The 22,415-nt window shown below is 32.1% G+C and overlaps 2 protein-coding genes across 2 annotated transcripts; both read left to right on the forward strand.

Annotated features, from left to right (window-relative positions):
* Positions 1-14,526: 14,526 nt before the first annotated feature.
* On the forward strand, positions 14,527-15,591 carry LOC104893872 (uncharacterized). Its single transcript, XM_057394750.1, has one exon. It carries the CDS (start codon positions 14,527-14,529, stop codon positions 15,589-15,591), a length of 1,065 nt encoding a protein of 354 aa, XP_057250733.1.
* Positions 15,592-18,480: 2,889 nt separating this feature from the next.
* LOC130591432 (uncharacterized) lies at positions 18,481-19,257 on the forward strand. Its single transcript, XM_057394751.1, has 2 exons — positions 18,481-18,711; positions 18,949-19,257. The coding sequence occupies exons 1-2, from the start codon at positions 18,481-18,483 to the stop codon at positions 19,255-19,257; spliced, it is 540 nt and encodes a 179-aa protein (XP_057250734.1).
* Positions 19,258-22,415: the final 3,158 nt, after the last annotated feature.

Consider the following 22,415-nt stretch of genomic DNA (forward strand, 5'->3'; position numbering starts at 1 on the left):
GGGTTGCAAGGGTGTTGTGGTGTTTGGGTTCCATCATACCAAACACTATCCAAACAATACAAAAATTTAGCAACATGTACAATATGGTTCATGTGGATGAGAAATGGTTTTGTATGAGCAAAATTTCTCAGAAGTACTACCTAGCCATAGGTGAAGCAGAGCCATATAGAAGATGCAAAAGCAAAAGATTCATAATCAAGATAATGTTCATAGCTACACTTGCAAGGCCAATTATCACAGTCAATGGTGTGGTCATTTTTAATGGGAAAATAGGAATCTTCCCATTCATAGAAGAGGTGGCAGCAAAGAGGTCTAGTTGTAACAGAGATGCAGGGGTCATTAAAACCAAACTTCTACTAAGCATCACAAAAGAAGTCATAAGAGAGAAGCTAATAAACCACATACGGCCAGCCATAAGAGAGAAGTGGCTAGAGGATGGATGTAAGCAAATCTGGATTGTCCAAGACAATGCAAGGCCACACATAGCAAGTGATTTGACATAAGATTAATCAATCAGCCAGCACAATCTCCTGATATGAATGTGTTGGATCTTGATTTCTTTAATGCAATTCAAACATTAAAAGATCAACTTGCACCTAGAACTGTGAAGCACTTGGTGAAGGCAGTGAACAAGGCCTATGACAAATATTATCCTAAGATATGCAATCACATATGGTTGACTCTACAACAAGTGATTAAGGAGACTCTTATAGTCAACGGTAACAATAATTATCACATACCACATATGGAGAAGAAATCACTAGAGAGGAGGGGTGAGTTACCAACATCCATTGTCATTAGTCCACAATTAGTAGAAGAGAGCAAAAAACGGACAGAGGAAGGTCATATTGAAGATGAACAACAAGAACCAAACTATGCAACAAGTGGGGTATCAGATTCAGATGATGGTATTGACATAATATAAACACAAACTGCAAGCAATGGGCATTTGAAGGCCATTTTTTGGACATCACAATAAGATATGAAGTTAACTTTTTTGTAAGTAAAATACACCACATATAGGTTGGTTACACATTTTGTATATGTACATGAAAATATTTTGTATTTAAGCTTTACATTTATAATATGAAAACATTTAGGGTTGCATCACTTATGTAAGAAAACAGTGCATGTACAGTTAAGTAAAAACATTTCATATTTTGTTAAGTACAAAGAGTTCATGTAAATCTAAGTAAAAAAACGGGGGGTATCATTGAATCAAACAAATGAGTGAAAAAAAGAAAATCAAATTTAATATGCACAAGATACATTGGTGTAAGATAGATTTCATCTTTTTATCACTCATATTTAAGACAAAATGATAATCAATTTAAACAATTTGAAAATAAAGTTAGGCATGATTAAAACTCCTCTCAGGAAGTCCTCACTCATCCATAAAACTCAACACATGAATTCAAACAGAGGGAAAGTTGAAAAGAAGAGCACAAATATCTGGTGGCAATATGAGTAATATGGTGTCAAAAGGGATCATGTCCGAGGTATAAATCATCAAACCTCATTCATCATTGAGGAGTATAGTGCACCTCTCATAAAAACATATTATAAGTCATTAAAACTCTTTTGGACAACCTATACAACACCAAAATATAACATATATACACATGCCTCATCAATTATTTACACTACAATCCTATTCAATTTACCACTGATTAAATGCAAAATGGAGTAATAATTTGGATGTTACATCCCATATCATCCTAGAGGATCACACCAAGACACACACAACAACAACAAGGTAGATAACACCATAAACATTCACAAGTGAACTTACAAAACAAAATAAAACATGCATACTCATCTTTATAAAACAACAACAAGGCAGAAAACACCATAACATGCAAATCTTATCAATAAGTAACCCAAACAAGACATACAAATCTTTATATAACCACAAAAAGGCAGAAAACACCATAACATGCATGAGGAAACTTTATAAAGCACAAAAAACATGCATAATCATCTTTATAAAACAACAACAGAAAACACCATAAACATGCACACGTAAACTTAAAAAACCAAATAAAACATGCATATTCATCTTTATAAAACAACAACAAGGCAGAAAACACCATAACATGCAAATGTTATCAATAAGTAACCCAAACAAGGCATACTAATCTTTATAAAACAACAAGAAGGCAGAAAACACCATAACATGCATGAGTAAACTTTAAAAAGCACAAAAAACATGCATAATCATCTTTATAAAACAACAAGGCAGAGAACACCATAAACATGCACAAGTAAACTTAAAAAACCAAATAAAACATGCATACTCATCTTTATAAAACAACAACAAGGAAGAAAACACCATAACATGCAAATCTTATCAATAAGTAACCCAAACAAGGCATACTAATATTTATAAAACACAACAAGGCAGAAAATATCATAACATGCATGAGTAAACTTTAATAAGCACAAAAAACATGCATAATCATCTTTATAAAACAACAACAAGGCAGAAAACACCATAAACATGCACAAGTAAACTTAAAAAACCAAATAAAACATGCATACTCATCTTTATAAAACAACAAGGCAGAAAACACCATAACATGCAAATCTTATCAATAAGTAGCCCAAATAAGGCATACTAATCTTTATAAAACAACAACAAGGCAGAAAACACCATACAATTTCACAAGTAAACTTTAAAAAGCACAAAAAACCCTACAATCATCTTTATAAAACAAGAACAAGGCAAAAAACACCATGACTTTGCACAAGTAAACTTAAAAAACCAAGTAAAACATGCAATCGTCTTTATAATGCAACAATAAGGCAGAAAACACCATAAAATTACACAAGTCAACTTTAAAAAGCACAAAAAACATACAATCATATTTATAAAACAACAACAAGGCAGAAAACAGATAAAACATGAGTAAATAACCTTTAAAAACCACAAACAAGGCATACTCATCTTTATAAAACAACAACAAGGCAGATAACAACATTAACATGAATAAGTTACCTTTAAAAAGAAAAAAAAAACATGCAATCATCTTTATAAAACAACAACAAGGCAGAAAACAACATAAAATAAACAAATCAAGCCTAAAAAAGCATAAAAAACATACAATCATCTTTATAAAACAACAACAAGGCAGAAAACAACATAAAATTGCACAAATAAACTTTAAAAAGCACCAAAAACATAAAATCATCTTTATAAAACAACAAGGAAGAAAACAGATAAACCATGAGTTAATAACCTCTAAACACCACAAAGAAGGCATGCTTATCTTTATAAAACAACAACAAGGCAGAGAACACCATTAACATGAATAAGTTACCTTTAAAAAGAACAAAAAACATGCAATCATCTTTATAAAACAACAACAAGGCAGAAAACAACATAAAATAAAAAAATCAAGCCTACAAAAGCACAAAAAACATACAATCATCTTTATAAAACAACAACAAGGCAGAAAACAGATAAAACATGAGTAAATATCCTTCAAAAACCAAAAAGAAGGCATACTCATCTTTATAAAGCAACAACAACACAGAGAACACCATTAACATGAATAAGTTACCTTTAAAAAGAAAAAAAAAATGCAATCATCTTTATAAAACAACAAGAAGGCAGAAAAAATCGTAAAATAAACAAATCAAGCCTTTTTAATCAATCAAACATGCATCTATTAAACTAAAATACATATATCAAACAAGATATCCTTTAATCAACCAAGAAAAACAAACTGAAATCATAACCCTAAACATGCAAACGAAATCATGCTTCCAAATCCCACAGGCAAGGCATATCAATAAAAACTTCCTAAACTTTAAAAAACAGAGAGTAAAGTTAAGGAGTGGACCGATCTCCGCAAAATCAATAAGGGGACGTTCATAAACCATTTTTTGATGGTTTTTATACCACCGAAGGTAAGATCGCCATGAATCGAACCCTTCTGGAGGTGAATCTTCGAAAATTTCCGTTTTTTTCCCCTTTTCTACACCACTAAACTCAAGATCTGGTGGTTTTTTTGAAGGAGCGCCACAAGCCCAACAAAATTTCCCATAATCCAACACTTTTTTTGAAACCCTAGCTTTTTTTGCCTTAGTATCAAACTCATCAAGCAAAGAAAATAGTCTTTTCTTCAAATTTGGAGCTAACTCATCCATGGTAAACTGACAGAAACAAGAAACATGGGACTCAAATTTTAACCTCACTTAAAAAATGCAAATTTTAGTTTTAGAATAATCGCAGGAAGGCGTAGATTATTAATTTACGTTTTTTTTTTGTGAAATTTGAAGTCTCAAACCCTAGATCTGAGGGTTTGAGGAAGAAGAAGAGAGAGGAAATTAAAGTGAGAGTCAGAAGGAGAGAGAGAGAGTCAGATGGAGAGAAAGAGATGACGGTGAAATGTGATTAGGGTTTTTGGAGGGAGTTTATAAGGGGTAGTTAGGAGGGTTAAATGGGGGAGGGTGGGGAGTAAATGGTGTTAGGTGGGTTGGGTGGGATTAACTTGGGCTTAATTATTTGGGCTAATGGTTTAGGAATTGTGTCGTTTTACCATTTGTAGAATATTTTCCAAATGTAGCGTAAATTGAGACACACCTAAATGGCAAAATCTAGCAACTAAATTGGGAATGAGGGAGTATTATTATTATTATTATTATTATTATTATTATTATTATTATTATTATTATTATTATTATTATTATTATTATTATTATTACTATTATTATTATTATTATTATTATTATTATTATTATTTTTATTATTATTAATTACTCCCTTTGTATTTTTTTATCTTTCCTACTTTGACTTTGTACGTTTGTCAATGCACTTATTTTACATTAAATATCTTTCATTACATATTAGTAAAAATTATAATAATTGAATATTAATAAATTACTCATTGAGAATCAAACAAGACCCCAAATGACTATATTTTTTCTTAAATATTGAGAAAAATCTAAAAGATTCTCTCGGATTGTGAATAGTGTCAAGATTCTAAGTGAAAAAGATAAAAGGATACAAAGTGAGTATTAATTATTATTATTTATTATTTATTATTATTATTAATTACTAATTATTTTTTATTGTTATAATGAATCATTAATTATTATTAATTATTTTTTATTATTATAATTAAACATTAATTATTATTTATTATTATTTATTATTATTATTATTTATTATTATTATTGTTATTATTGTTATTTACTCCTTCTGTTTTTTAAATCTTTCTCACTTGGAATCTTAGCGCTATTCATACTAAGAGAGAATCTTCTCAATTTTTTTTTAATTTATAAGAAAAAATATAGTCATGTGGGGTCTTGTTTGATTCGTCTCAATTAGCACATTATTAATATTCAATCATTATAATTTTTAATAATATATAATGAAAGATATTTAAGTTCAAAGATGTGCATTGGGAGACGCGCACAGAAAAGTGAGAATGATAAAAAAACAGAGGGAGTACTGTTATAATAATAATTATTTATTATTTATTGCCTATTATCTATTGTTTACTGTCTATTGTTGTTTTTTATTTATTATTTATTGTCTATTATCGATTGTCTATTGTCTACTCCCTCCGTTTCCTAAAGATCTTCCCTCTTTCCGTTTAAGTGTGTTTCTAAAAGATCTTCCATCTTTTACTTTATTCCTTATTTGGAATTTTTTTCCCTTTTTACCCTCTCATGTACTTATCATATGGTCCACCATTACATTATCAATTCAATTTTACTCCCGTTCTCTCTCATACTTTAACCCTTTTCTATTGGTTTATTTATCTTAACCCCTTTCTCTCTCCTACTTTACCCACCCTATACCCCACACAAATGGATCCTCCTTGGTATATGTAGGAACAGTAACAAGGAAGATATTTAGGAAACGGAGGTAGTATTGTTGTTTTTTATTTCTTATTTATTATTTATTATTATTTATTATTTATTATCTATTGTTTATTATATATTTTATTATTTATTATTTATTATTTACTCCCTCTGTTTTTTTTATCTTTCTCACTTAGAATCTTGTCACTATTCATGCATAGAGAGAATCTTCTCAAATGTTCTCAATTTATAAGAAAAAACATAGTCATGTGGGGTCTTGTTTGATTTGTCTCAATTAGTACTTTATTAATATTCAATCGTTATAATTTTTACTAATATATAATGAAAGATATTTAAGTTTTAAAACGTGCATTGGCAAACGTGCAAAGTCAAAGTAGGAATGATAAAAAAAAAACAGAGGGAGTATTATTTATTATTTATTATTTATTATTTATTATTTATTATTTATTATTTATTATTTATTATTTATTATTTATTATTTATTATTTATTATTTATTATTTATTATTTATTATTTATTATTTATTATTTATTATTTATTATTTATTATTTATTATTTATTATTTATTATTTATTATTTATTATTTATTATTTATTATTTATTATTTATTATTTATTATTTATTATTTATTATTTATTATTTATTATTTATAATTTATTATTTATTCATTATTATTTATTATTTATAATTTATTATTTATTATTTATTATTTATTATTTATTATTTATTATTTATTATTTATTATTTATTATTTATTATTTATTATTTATTATTTATTATTTATTATTTATTATTTATTATTTTATTTATTATTTATTATTTATTATTTATTATTTATTATTTATTATTTATTATTTATTATTTATTATTTATTATTTATTATTTATTATTTATTATTTATTATTTATTATTTATTATTTATTATTTATTATTTATTATTTATTATTTATTATTTGTTGTTTATTGTTTATTGTTGTTATTGTTTATTGTTTAATGTTTATTGTTTATTTTTTATTGTTTATTGTTTATTGTTTATTGTTTATTTTTTATTTTTTATTGTTTACTGTTTATTGTTTACTACTATTGTTTATTGTTTATTATTATTGCTTATTATTTATTGTTTATTATTATTTATTTATTATTTATTATTTATTATTATAAAATAATAAAATAATAATAAGTATTGATTATATTATGTTAATATTTATAAATTATTATCGATTATTATTATAGTAAATATTGATAATATTATGTTAGTATAGTTCTGTTCAGTCAAAATAAGTTTAGTTTAGTTTAGTTCAATTCAATTCAGCGAAAATAAATTCAGTTCAGTCAATATAAGTTAAGTTCAGCCAAAATAAGTTTAGTTAAGTTTAGTCAGAATATGTTCAAAAGAACAGGGCCTCACTTCTAACAAACCTCTAACCATAAATAACTAATTAACAACAAACTGGTATATATTTCTCATATATACCTCCTGCAAGTTGGAACCGAGATGAATCAGATGGAACTAACCCTAGCTTGAGAGAAAGGAATTGATGCTGATCAGCCCCTAAGGATTTACTCATAATATCTGCCAATTGTAGAGCAGAAGAGACATGATGAAGCTTGATAAAACCAGTCTAAACATTCTCTCCGACATAATGAACATCCAATTTGATGTGTTTTGTTTGTTCATGGATTTTCAGCAATGTGTTGTGCAGTTGTATTATCACAATATAAATTAATAGGTTGTGGAACAAACACATTCAAGTCTTGTAACAACCCTTCCAACCAAACAATCTCACTTGTTCTATGACTCATGCTCATATATTATGCTTCAGCGGTTTTCCGGAAAAAGTAGAAACGATATGACTTATGATACCGAATCCAGGCAGAATGAGAATATAGACCTCTGGATGACCGAAAACTTTTGGAAATCACCTTCTGTTTCTTGGTTTTCTAAGAGATTAATGAAGGATCAAGAAACACACAATAGCCAGTAAGAGATCTACCATATGTAGGACAGTTGCCCCAGTTTACATCACTATAGGCAACTAGTGGAAAATCAACATTATGAGCATAAAATAAACCATAGTCAACTATTCCTTTTAAGAATCTCATAACATGCATAGCAATATTCATGTGAGGAACTCTAGGATCACTTAAGAACTAACTCAACTGTTGAACAACATAAGAAATGTCAGGCCTTGTCATGTTGAGGTAAAAAAAGTTTGCCAACAAGCCTTCTATAAACTTCAGGATCAGGTAGTTGTTCACCATAAGAAAGGATTAAGCTTTAATGCCTTGGGAAAAGGGAATGCAGCAGTCTTACATAACTTCAACTTAGTGTCTTTCAACATATCTAGAAGATATTTTCTTTGATTAAGACGTATTCCATCAGAAGATCTTGATACTTCGATCCTAAGGAAATACTTTAACTCAGCTAAATCTTTGATAGATTGCACTATCCAAAGCTTGTTTAACTAATTGAATGGTAGGTAAATGAGATTTAGTCAAGAGTAAATCATCCACATATGCAACAATAACAGTGAACTGATCACCATCCTTCTTAGTAAACATGGAATAGTCATGTTTAGACCGAGTGAAGCCAAGAGTAACAAGGAATTTGCTAAGCTCTAGATTTCATTGCCTAGAAGCCTGCTTGGGCTCGTATAATGATCTTTTAAGCTTGCAAACTTGTCAGATTTAGATGTATAACCAGGAGGAGTCATATATAATTCTTCATCAATAAAACCATGAAGGAAGGCGTTATATACATCTAATTGATGTAAATGCCAATTATGAGCAGCAGCTAAAGCAACAATAATTCTGACAGTTGTGAATTTTGCAACAGGGCTAAAAGTGTGTTTATAATCCTTGCCCTTGATTTGTTTATCTCCCCTGGCAACCAAATGTGCCTTGTATCTTTCAACACTCCCATCTGGTCTAAATTTAATTTTATAGACCCACTTACAACTTATAGCCTTTTTACCAGGTGGCAATGTAGTGAGCTCCCAAGTTTGATTCTGCTCAGGTGATGCTAGCTCTTTGTTCATAGCTTCAATACAACTAGGATTATCCTCGGCTTGATGATATGAAGAAGGTTGGGAGTAGATAAAACTTGAGACAAGCTAGCAGAATGTGTAGGAATAGAAGGCAAGACATAATCTTGAAATTTACTAGGAACATGTCTTACTCTATCTGATTTTCTAGGAGGAATAGGAGAAGGAGGATCTGTAGAGTTAATGAGTGAATTTTAAGCAGCAACAACAGAAGAAGAAGAAGAAGAAGAAGAAGAAGAAGAAGAAGAAGAAGAAGAAGAAGAAGAAGAAGAAGAAGAAGAAGAAGAAGAAGAAGAAGAAGGGAAAGGAGGAATAAAAGTAGGAGATGTAGGAGGAGAAGTAGACATATGAGATAATGTCAATTCAGGTTCAATAGCAGCAGAGTTAACAAGAGGTGAAGAAGGTGTGCTAGAAGGAGATGAATGTCTTTGGAAAGGAAAGATATGCTTATGGGAGAACACATCTCTAATAAGAAGCAGTTTATGAGTAGTTAAGTCATACAATTTATAGCCCTTATGAGCATAAGGGTAGCCTAGAGCACAAACCTGTTAGACTTAGGAGCAAACTTGTCATTTTTTTTAGTGAGAGGGTAACAAATACAACCAATTACCCTTAACAATTTGTAATCAGGTGTCTTTCCGAGAAGCTTTTCAGAAGCAGATTGCCAATTAAGAACATAACTAGGAAGCAAATTGATCAAATGAGTAGTTGATAAGATGCAATCATCCCAAAATTTGAGAGAAAGACGACCTTGAAATTTAACTGCCTAAACAGTTTCAAGAGGATGTGAGTGCTTCTTCTCTACCCTACCATTCTATTGATGAGGGTTACCAGGAATAGATCTTTGATGGACAATCCCTTTTGCAGCAAACATATGAGCACAAAGTTCTCGTATAATTTTTGTACCATTATCACTTCTTATCATCTTAACCTTGCTATCAAACTGAGTGGCAACATAGTTCAAAAAAGCAGAAAGAATAGATGATACTTGCTGCTTAGTATGAAGCAAATGTGTCCAAGTAGTTATAGTGTTGTCATCAAGTATTGTAAGAAAATAAGAAGCTCCAGATAGACTAGGTGTTTTACATGGACCCCATAGATAACCATGAATGAGGTCAAAAGGATGTTTAACTAAAGAAGAAGAAACATGAAATGGTGCTTTATGATGTTTTGCAAAGACACAAGGTTCACAAGAAAAATCATGTAGATTACTATCATATTAAACAAACAAATGTGTTATTTTCCCAACAGTATGGTGACCAAGTCTAGCATGTAAAAGTGTAAGAGAAATTTTATTGTTAAAAGCATTATGTATAACAAAATCATGTTGGACATTAATAGCATTCTCACAACTACAAACATGATTGGAAATAACATTACTAGAATTGGAAGGCATAAACAGACAATGAACAGTAGAGGAAGTATCAGTGAACTTATACAAGCCAGAGAATCTTTTGCCAATGGCCTTCAACTTGTTAGTTGAAAGGTCCTGAAAAGAACAATGAGAAGAATGAAAATGAGCCACAAGAGAATTTTGATCTAAAAGGTTGCCTACATAAAGAAGATTATAATGAAATTTAGGAATTGAAAGACATTTTTTTAAGCATAATATCATCAGTCAATTGAACATTACCACTTTGGGTAACAATTTTAAGAGTGCCATCCGAAAGTTCTACTTGAATAGGTGTGGATAATGTGTTTAAGGAAGTAAATAATGATTTATTGGCGGCCATGTGATCACTGGCTCCAGTATCAATTATCCAGGAATTAGCATCAAAATGATTGACAACAAAATTAGTATTAAACACATTTGCCAAACCTGCAGTAATAAAAGCTGAGCAAGCAAACTATCCTGAACCAAAACCAGTAGAAGAAGATTTCTGCATCATTTTCATCTTCCTTGATAAATTGCAAAAATCATATCTTGAGAGTCCATAATACTCAAAGAATTTCCACCAGTACTATAACGATACGTAGAATGATGAGAATCATCAAAATCCAAGGGTGTATTTCCAGTAAGAGAATCAATAGCAACATTAGCAACAATTTAGGCATAGAATCTCCATATTTGCCCTACATATATGCAAATTTTTTTGGATATCCAATGATCTCAAAGCATTGATCAATTGTATGACCAATCTTACAATTGTCACAAAACCTGTTGTCCTTAGCTCTTTTATAATCTCTCTTCTGAAAACTTTGTTGATTTCCAGAAGAAAATTGAGAATTAGATCTCTAGAATATAGAGCACTTACTTCTTGCATCTGAATACCAGAATTTTCCGTAGAATTTTGCTTCTTAACTTGCTGAAGAATGTGATAGGCACGATTCACAGGTGGTAAAGGATCCATGCTTAAGATGGTAACCTTAACTTGATCATAAGCAGGATTTAGTATGGCTAAGAATTGAATCAATTTCTTCAAACGATCTGCAGCTAAAATCTGCTTATGAAGATCACAAGTACAAGCATCCATTGCTCCACATTTACATGTAGGAATCTCATCCACAACTTGTAATTCATCCTAAATTCTTTTCAATTTGGCATAATACGACAATTAAAAAATTACCTTGATCAATTAAAGACAAACTCCTAAGAAGATCATACAATAATGGAGAATTGGACTGACCATGACGTTCTACAATATCCTCCCAAAGCTGCCTAGCAGAATTTGTGAAGATGAAACTTTCAGAAAATGTTGATTCCATTGAAGGTAGAATCCAAGAAGTACCCAGATAATTGTTTCTGATCCATCTATTATAATCTTCAGATGTTACAATTTGACACCTCAACTCCAGTTGACGAAATTATCTTCAAATGTAGCATTCAAGCTTCCATCAACAAAACCGAGTTTATTTTTCGCTCCTAGTGCCAATTTGGCACCTGTACTCCAGTTGATGAAATTATCGCCATTAAAGAGATGTGTGCCTAGTTGTTGCTTCGTATTATCTCCATTAGAGATGAAATATGGATCATTATAATTAATCGTATTATTCTGAGATTGAGATTTAGATTGAGAATGTGAATTATGTTTAGAATCTTCCATTTTACGAAGATTTCAATGAATTCAGAAGAAATAAAGAAGGAATTTGAAGAAATTTGAAGAAGAAAGAAGAAGTAATGAAGAAGTAATGAAGAATTCGAACAAGAATTTGAGCTGGATTGATCGAAAAAATTCGTAGCTCTGATATCTTAAGAAGAACAAGAATATTGTTCTTATTGAGAGAGAAATACTCAGCTCAAAATGAGAGAGAGAAAATTGTAATAATTCAAATAAACTATTACAAATTATTAGAGAGAATTTAAGCTGGATTGATCGAAAAATACGTAGCCTGATACCATAAGAAGAAGAAGAATATTGTTCTGATTGAGAGAGAAAACCTCACCTCAAAATGAGAGAGAGAAAGTTGTAATCATTCAAATAAACTATTACAAACTATCAGAGAGAATATATATACATCAATGTAAGAAAAGAGAAGAGGGTTTGTAAGCTAACTCACTTCTAACAAACTTCTAACCACAAATAACTAATCAGTAACAAACTGGTATATATTTCTCGTAGGGTACAATTTCAGCTCAATTCACATCCTATTTTTTTGGGACTTATTTTCAATTCAGTTTATTTCAATTTCTCTCTACTATTCAGTTTCTCTCAATTCGATTCAGTTCATTGCATTTCAGTCCAGTTTCTATCAGTTTTAGAGAATGGGTACTCGGTTTAGTTTTAATTCAACTACTTTTTTTCTTACAGTTTCAGTTCACTTTAGTTTAGCCTACTTCATTTCATACTGAAATATTAAGACCTAATTGGCATTATCATAAATATTGTAGCTTGTTTAATTGTGGTCAACAATTTTTCTAATTATTGTGAGGAATTGCTTAGGATAGGCAATAGTGCATTTTTTCAAAGTATGGACCCAAAAAACAGAAGAAAAGTTTCTGATTGTACTATCAGAAAATGGTATTCGCAAAGCTCTTATTTGGTATGTTTCATAATTTACACCATTGTCAAACATATTGGGATCTGGAAGTTAATTTTTTTTTGCTCCAAAAGTGGCACATAAAAATTAAAAATCTATGTGGCTTCGAAAAGAGGTTCCAAAAAGTGAAAATGTAATATGGCTGCAATTAAGTACTCTCTCCGATTTTTTTAATTGGTACATTGTTTTTACATAAGATTTTAGGCAATGTTACTTTCAAACTTTTTGAACGGTACTTTTTGACCCATTTAATGTAAAATAAGGGGAGAAATGTGAAAAATAGTACTTGTTGGTGAAAATAGTGAAAAATAGAATAAGAAAATTGTTATTTGTTTGTGGGTCAAGTACTACAAATAAACAATGTTAATGTCAAAATTAAAAAGAAATAAATATTTAAGGAAGATGTAACAATTATAAAAAAGAAAAGAGTATATGTTATGTAATAATTATGTATGGAATAAGTATAGGTGGATGTCCAACCTTTTGCATTACCTAACCTTTGACATCCCCTCGTGACTTTTCGCATTACGTAACTTCTCCCATGATGTGTAAATATATATGTGTACCCCATGAGGTGAATAAGATAACCTTCTCTATCATCTTTCTTCTCAATACTCTATAATACTCTCAATTTTATAACACGTTATCAGCACGATTGTCTAGTTAGAGCTATTCGTTTTGCTCGATCAGTGTTACTCAGTAATTATAACTAGCCGCAAAAGGTACGCTATATTTTCGATCAAATTTTTGATTGAAATTCGGATGGTTGTTGTCTCCTATCTGCTTGTTGTTCTTTATATTTATCCAAATATTAAGTTTATCAAGCTCATTATCATGGCGACTACATGATTGTTTCAATTTCTGTTTAATTGTTTGATGAAACCATACGTGTTTAAAATTTAGACTAATTACGAAAATGTTTGTTATTCTTATAATCGTAAGATGAAAAAACAAATTGACTGTTGAGTTCTTATATTAATCACGACCCTTTCAATCATACAAGATTATTGATTATTGTCCAATTTGTGCTTGGTTGCGTATTCTTGATTGGTGGTTTCTACACCTTTTAATCATCAAGTCTTTGTGCTCGGTTATATTTAATTTCGTGTTGCTATGATCTGGGTAGCATTTTGTCGCGGGTTGAAAAGTGTTGAACCTTCAATGGGTTAAAAGCACCCGTTTTTGGCATAATTATGTGTAATAAGTGAAACTCCTTATGATAGCAAGCAAGGATTTGTTTATTACAAGTCTATAAATGAAAACAATTGGAACATATACAGAGCTAAATGTCAGAGCTAAATAGTCATAAGTTCTTAGTTGTTTACAACTCACTGACTCAGAGCTAAATGTCATGAAATCCATGAATGCTACTCTTTGACTGTTACTAATTTACTTCTATCAGTTTATCCTTTTCTACATTAGTAGTTTCTATCATCATACTATTAAAGTCCAGAGAACATGTATTTTATTCCTACTTTATCTTTAAATGGTTGGAGTGTTTGTGCGTTGCTACAATATTGTATGTTTAAATTCTATTACTAATCTCAACCATAATTGTAATTGGGTATTATTGAGTAGGTTTGATTCATTAATAGTGGTTTTCCATATAGTATATGTTTATTGGATCCTATTTAATTTCATCTTGCAATATTATTTTGTATAGTGAATTATGTCAAATCTCGCGAAACTTGAATTTGTGGCTCTTGATATTACTGGAAAGAACTATTTATCATGGATATTAGATGCTGAAATCCATTTGGCTGCAAAGGGTCTTGGTAATACTATCAATGCCGGAAATAATGAATCGGATCAAGATAAGGCCAAAGCTATGATATTCCTTCGCCATCACCTTCATGAGGCTCTAAAGAATGAATATTTAACTGTTAAAGACCCAGAGGTGCTTTGGAGTAATTTAAAGGAAAGATATGACCACCAGAAAACTGTGATACTTCCCTCAGCTCGTTATGAATGGCTAAATTTAAGACTGCAAGATTATAAATCTATTAGTGACTACAACTCAGCCATGTTCAGAATAACCTCTAAACTGAAACTACGTGGGGAAAAAATAACTGATGATGAGATGTTGGAAAAGACTTACACCACCTTTCATAAAGATAACCTCCTTCTAAGCAAACAATATCGTGAAAAGGGTTTCCAGAAATACTCTGAACTCATATCTTGTCTACTTGTGGCTGAACAAAATGATGAGCTATTATTAAAAAACCACGAGTTACGACCTACTGGTTCTGCACCATTCCCTGAAGCGAATGCTGCATCCCATGATGGAAAGATAATACATAATAAAGACCATGCCAGTAGCAGGGGTCAAGGCCGTGGTAGAGGTCGTGGCCGTGGAAGAGGATATAAACGTACTAGAGGTCGAGGTGGTTATGGACCTAGTGGAGGTCGAGGTGGTTATGGACCTAGTAGAGGTCGAGGTGGTTACTCCAAGAACTCCTATTCTCACCAGAAGTGGGACAATAAAAATGGTACCAAACACGAGAAGGATAATGCGACCAATGTGTGCTATCGTTGTGGAGGAACCAGTCACTGGTCTCGTGTATGTCGTACCCCAAAGCATCTTATTGATCTCTACCAGCAATCATTGAAGCAAAAAGGAAAGAAGGTAGAGACAAATCTTGTGTTCGAGGATGGTGAAGGTGATTTTGATCATGACAATGCAACGCACTTGGAAGTTGCTGATTTCTTCACCACCCCCGAAGGGAATAATTGAGATTTGAGAGACATGAACTTTGATCTTTTATGAATAAAACTCTAATAGTTTACGTTTATTAATCTATTTGCATTATGGACTTTACTATTATATTTTGACATCAATTTATGACTTTATGGACTTTGTTTGGTTTAAACTTCTCAATAAGTTTTTTTATTATTAGTTTGTGATTTTATTTTATTTTATTTGAAGATCATGAGTACTCAAGCTCAATTAGCATTAAGAGGTGAAGATATGTGCTTAGCAGACAGTGCCACTACTCATACTATACTTAAAAGCAAGAGATATTTTTCTAATTGATAATGAAAAGCATAAGTGTGAGTACTATATCTGGTAGTACAAAAATTATTGAAGGCTCCGGAAGAGCAAATATATTAATGCCTATGGGAACAAAATTTGAAATTGTTGATGCATTATACTCCCCTAAGTCTCAAAGGAATTTATTGAGCTTTAAAGACATCCGTCATAACGGATATCATATTAGACGATAAATGAAGGGAATGATGAATATCTTCAAATCACAAGCATATCCCAAGGCACCAAAAATGTTTTAGAGAAATTGCCTGCATTCTCTACTGGTTTGTACTACACAAAGATAAGTGCAATTGAAGCACATTCTATACTAAACCAGAAGTTTACTGATGACTTTACAATTTGGCATGACCGGTTAGGCCATCCCGGTTCTGTGATGATGCGAAAAATCATTGAAAATTCATGTGGACATTCTTTGAAGAGCCAACAGATTCTTCAAAGTCATTCTTGTGCTGCTTGCTCACAAGGCAAGTTAATTATTCGGCCATCACCAGCCAAGATAAATTATGAATCTATTAATTTCTTAGAGCGTATACAAGGAGATATTTTGGGCCAATACACCCACCATGTGGACCATTTAGATATTTTATGGTTTTAATTGATGCATCATAGATGGTCACATGTATCATTGTTATCAACTCGTAACCTGGCGTTTGCGAGACTACTTGCCCAATTGATCAGATTACGGGCACATTTTCCAGATTATCCCATCAAGACTATTCGTCTTGACAATGCTGGTGAATTTACTTCTGAGGCCTTTTATAATTATTGCATGTCAATTGGAATAAGTGTTGAACATCCTGTAGCGCATGTTCACACACAAAATGGTCTTGCAGAGTCATTATTAAGCGACTTCAGTTCATTGCTAGACCATTGCTCATGAAATCTAAACTTCCCATTTCTGCTTGGGGACATGCCATATTACATGCAGCAGCACTCATTCGCATGAGGCCAACAAGTCATCATAAGTTCTCCCCATCACAATTGGTTTTGGGTCAGGAACCAAATATCTCCCATCTAAGAATTTTTGGATGTGCTGTATATGTTCCAATTGCTCCACCACAGCGTACTAAATGGGTCCTCAAAGGAGTTAGGAATATATGTTGGGTATGAATCCCCATCAATAATCAAATATTTAGAGCCGACAACAGGGGATCTGTTCACGGCTCGTTTTGCAGATTGTCACTTTAACGAGTCGGTTTTCCCAATATTAGGGGGAGAAAACAAACAGCTGGTAAAGGAAATCAGTTGGAATGAATTATCATTATCTCATCTTGATCCTCGTACTAGACAATGTGAAATAGAAGTTCAAAAGATAATTCATTTACAGAACTTAGCAAATCAACTGCCAGATGCATTCTCTGACCCAAATAGAGTGACTAAGTCACATATACCAGCTGTGAATGCTCCTATAAAAATTGATGTCCAGAAGGACAACTCAAGTTGTAATGATTCAAAACCACGCTTAAAACGTGGTAGACCAGTTGGTTCCAAAGATAAGAATCCTCGAAAAAAAAAGGAGCAACAATTGACAATGGCCAATTTGAGGATCTGACACATTCTGGTGGATCTCCAGAAGAGATCGTGGACATGACAAAGAATATTATTCCAGAAGAAATTCAGGTACCTGAAAATGAAGAGATCTCAACAAATTATGTCATGTCTGGAATAACATGGAACCGAAATAAATCGACGTCGATAATGTTTTTGCATATAATATAGCACTTGATGTATGAATAATGAAGAGGATCAAGAACCAAGATCCATGGATCAGTGTAGACAAAGGATGATTGGCCAAAATGGAAAGAAGCAATTGATGCAGAATTAAAATCTCTGGCAAGAGAGAAGTGTTTGGACCAGTAGTCCGCACACCTGCAGGTGTTAAACCAGTGGGATATAAATGGGTCTTTGTGCGCAAGAGAAATGAAAAGGGCGAAATTGTAAGATATAAAGCACGTTTAGTTGCACAAGGATTTTCACAAAGACTGGGATTGATTATGAGGAGACCTACTCCCCTGTGGTGGATGCGACTACTTTTAGATTCTTGATCAGTCTGGCAGTAAGAGAAGGACTTGATTTACGCTTATTAGATGTAGTCACAGCTTATTTGTATGCCCACTGGATAATGAGATATATATGAGACTTCGGAAGGATTTAGGTTGCCAGAAGCAGCAAGTTCAGGATCTCGAGGACAATATTCTATTAAATTGAATAGATCCCTGTATGGTTGAAACAATCTGGCGCATGTGGTACAATCGCCTTAGTGAATATTTGTTGAAAGAAAATTATAAAATGACCCTATTAGCCCATGCATTTTTATAAAGAGATTTGGTCAGGTTTTGTCATTGTTGCTGTATATGTTGACGATCTAAATATCATCGGAACTCCGGAAGAGATTTCGGTGACAATAGAATACTTGAAGAGGGAATTTGAGATGAAAGACCTTGGAAAAACAAAATTTTGTCTAGGACTGCAAATTGAGCACCTGAAAGATGGAATCCTTGTGCATCAAACATCATACACAGACAAGGTGCTTAAGAGATTTTATTGGATAAAGCACATCCGTTGACCAGTCCGATGGTAGTTAGATCACTTGATGTAAATAATGATCCATTTCGTCCTCGGGAAAGTAATGAGGACATCCTTGGTCCTGATGTACCATATCTAAGTGCAATAGGAGCACTGATGTACCTTGCTAGTCATACACGGCCTGACATATCATTTTCTGTTAATTTATTAGCAAGGTTTAGCTCATGCCCTACCCGAAGGCATTGGAATGGAATTAAGCAATATTTCGTTACCTCCAAGGTACAAAGGATAAGGGCTTATTCTTTTCTAACCTATCGAAAGAAGCAATGATTGGTTTTGCAGATGCAGGGTATTTATCTGATCCTCACAATGCTCGATCACAAACTGGATATGTGTTTACACATGGTGGTACTGCCATCTCCTGGCGCCAATGAAGCAAACCATTGTAGCTACTTCTTCCAACCATGCAGAAATTCTAGCAATTCATGAGGCTAGTCGTGAATGTGTGTGGTTAAGATCTCTAATCCAGATATACAAGAAGATTGTGGTCTATCATCTGAGAAGTTGACTCCAACAGTTTTGTATGAGGACAATGCAGCATGTATTGCACAGCTCTCGGAAGGATACATCAAGGGCGATAGGACAAAACATATCTCACCAAAATTCTTCTTCACTCATGAACTCCAGAAAAGTGGCGATATTGATGTTCAACAAGTTCGTTTAAGTGAAAATTTGGCAGATCTATTTACTAAGGCACTTCCAACCGCTACTTTTAAGAGGCTGGTTCGACAAATTGGAATGCGTTCTCTCAAAGAACTTCACTGATATTTTTATGAGGGGGAGTTAATGCGCGCTGTACTCTTTTTTCCTTAACCATGGTTTTTTTCCCACTGGTTTTTCCTGGTAAGGTTTTTAATGAGGCAGCATCATCTTATGCGCATTGTAAGACATATTTTTATGTTGGACATCCAAGGGGAGTGTTATGTATAATTATGTATGGAATAATTATAGGTGGATGTCCAACCTTTTGCATTACCTAACCTTTGACATCCCCTCGTGACTTTTCGCATTACGTAACTTCTCCCATTATGTGTATATATATATGTGTACCCCATGAGGTGAATAAGATAACCTTCTCTATCATCTTTCTTCTCAATACTCTATAATACTCTCAATTTTATAACAGTATATAGAATTAAGGTTGAGGAAAATACAAAGATATATGTAGAAGATAGTTGATATGAGCTATGACTAGCCATGTACTCTATAATTTACACATGATTCTATATGTAGTCCCTAGTATATAAGGAAAGAGGAAGGAAGAGAGTAGTGATAAAGTTCTCATTGTAAATGGGCAGTTTGTCCACTCACAGTTGTTATTTCACTAGGAACTATACAAGAGGGGGGGGGGGTGAATTGTATGTGTGAGAAATAAACGTAACTTCTCGCGGAATTATAAAACAATGAAAGGAACAAGAGAAAGATACAAGAGATTTTACAAGAAAAAACTTCTTGGGCCCAACAAGAAGAAACAACCTTGACCACTAGGGATTTTAAACTCAACTCTTTCAATATAATAGGCCAAAACACCTTTGTTACAAACCTATCATCTCTTGAGCCACTACTTGAGTTCCTCTATAAACTCAAGTCCCAACAACAGTTCCCTCTAACTGTTGTTCCTCTCGAACTTCACTCGAAGTTCCTTTCTCTTTCTATGCTTTACTCAAAGCCTCACACTTTACAGGATTCACTCAAACCCTTTCCCCAAACTCAAACAATAAGAGTTCTTTTCAACTCTTTTCTCAACTCAAAATACAAAATAGTAGAATGATAGAAAGTACTAATGAACCAATGAACTCATATGGAAATGAAACTTGAACTTGGAACTTTGAACTTTTGGTGGTACTGACTTAATAAAAGTGATACTCAAATTATTACCTTTGTAGATTAATTATCACTTTGTCAGACACACATTAAACTGAGTTAAGTGCTTGTCTTAAATAGCAGTAAGTTTAATGAACGTGGTTTAGATCATGTGTTAGTGGGTAAAAACATTTCCCCACGATGCTCCTTAACTAGAGGAACACGTTCCTTTTGATACCCATGATATCTACGTTAAACGTGTGTTATGAAAATTTTACTGCTTCCTTAATTATAGCAACCACTTATGCAGTAAACCAAAAATCTGATTTAATTAAAAAGTATTTTAATTAATAAAACCACAATTAAATCCTTTTATCAAAATTATATCTTTTAAATATTTTATTTAAAAACCAAAAAATTTGTTATTTTCAATAAAGATAAAATCTTTCCTTTAAAAATAGTTTTCTTAAAATCATATTTTTAACAAACACAAAACAATTTCCTAAATTTTAGCCTTTAACAATTCAACTGACACACTATAACTGTTGCACCATATAATACTTGTCTAGTTTCTTTAATTTTGTTAGTTCCTTAACAGTGCCAGTTCATCAGTTCCTTACGAAGGAACTGATAAACACTATCTTATAATTTTAGTCAGCTCATCGTTTTAGACACATGCTTCCTATACTAGTTCCACTAACATAGTTCCATACGAACAATTCCTTTATTCATAGGAACAACTCCATAATTCCAATTCATTACCTTATGAAGATCTTTTTTTCTTACATAAGAAACCTAATTACACCCTTATGTAAAAAAAACTCTCCTTCTCTTGGAGTTCCAACACAGGAACTTCATTCTTCTTTTGGACTTCCAACTCAGGAACTTCACTTATTATCTTTATAAAGCACCATTGTTAATTCATGAACCTTGCACACATAAAACTTGTAAACCTTGTTAGTTATTACTTTAGTTTGTCATCATCAAAATCATATTGGCTCAACAATTTCCCCCTTTTTGGTGATGACAAACCAATGCAAACTAAGATAAAAACTAACACAAATAAAACATAATATAACAATGCAAGATCATGTTAAGTAGAGAATAAACTAGAATAAGAACAAGAAATAAGCTACTTTGCCATTATCTTCCCCCTTTTGACATCATCAAAAAGCGTATTGTTTTTCAAGAATTTATGATCAATCTTCCAAACTTATAGTGACACTACACCACCATAAATATATAATTAATGCTCAAACATGAGTTTAAATTTTTCAATTTGCTCAAACATCAATCTAGTATTATTAGCCATCCATATACACACGTTAATCAATTAGTTAAAGAAGCTAAAGCATACTAAACATAAACCACCACTGTACCAAAGTGCAATCCATAGAGTAGGAAACAAAGAGAATGTCCAATAAAATTCAAAGAGAAGATCAAAGACTCATTTCTATGAAGGAATGATTGGAATAAGCTAAGAAAAAAAATGTATCTATATGAATTGGTCACTTGTTCCTCCATCATTACCTTTCCTAAACTTGCAGTTTACTTTGATTTATCTTTGAAAACACACGTCAGTTCCTTTTAAATAACATGCAATTCCTTATTTCTTTTTCGGTATTTTGAATGGAAATTCATTGTCTGTTCCTTGCTTTAAGTTTCAAGGAACTAATTAATTCCTTTTGTTTACTTCATATTTGATACGAAAGGAACATACATGGGACTACTAGAATCCATAAAGTTTATGACAGCTTTGAAGAAGTAGGAACTTGATCTTATGGAACATTGAATCTCTTCTCTATCTCCCTCTCATACATCTCTCCTTTTTCATCTCCATATCAACTTATTCTCCCTCAAACTTTTCTTTTTGTTTTCTTAGTTCCCCCCTCAAATGTTGCATATCATCATCAATATTTAAAGATATAGTGGAGGAACACAAATTAAAGAATTTGGATATATAATGAACTGATTAGAAAGAAAATGGTATGTAAATGTGATATGAAAATTTTGGAGGATTTTTGCGATCTTTCAAAATAAATGATGGAAGAAGAGGTTTGATAATCTAGAGAATGATATTGCTCGTTTACACTCATAATTGGACATTCACGTGTAATGCA

This window comes from Beta vulgaris, chromosome 5 (assembly GCF_026745355.1).
Source record: "Beta vulgaris subsp. vulgaris cultivar EL10 chromosome 5, EL10.2, whole genome shotgun sequence".
Taxonomy (NCBI): Eukaryota; Viridiplantae; Streptophyta; class Magnoliopsida; order Caryophyllales; family Amaranthaceae; genus Beta; species Beta vulgaris.

What these genes read in the sequence shown, in the direction of transcription:
- LOC104893872 (XM_057394750.1), top strand. Translation starts at nt 14,527, where the DNA reads ATGTCAAATCTCGCGAAACTTGAATTTGTGGCTCTTGATATTACTGGA.
- LOC130591432 (XM_057394751.1), top strand. Translation starts at nt 18,481, where the DNA reads ATGGTAGTTAGATCACTTGATGTAAATAATGATCCATTTCGTCCTCGG. An exon ending in AATATTTCGTTACCTCCAAG is followed by an intron (nt 18,712 to 18,948) that starts GTACAAAGGATA and finishes TGTGTGGTTAAG; the next exon opens with ATCTCTAATCCAGATATACA.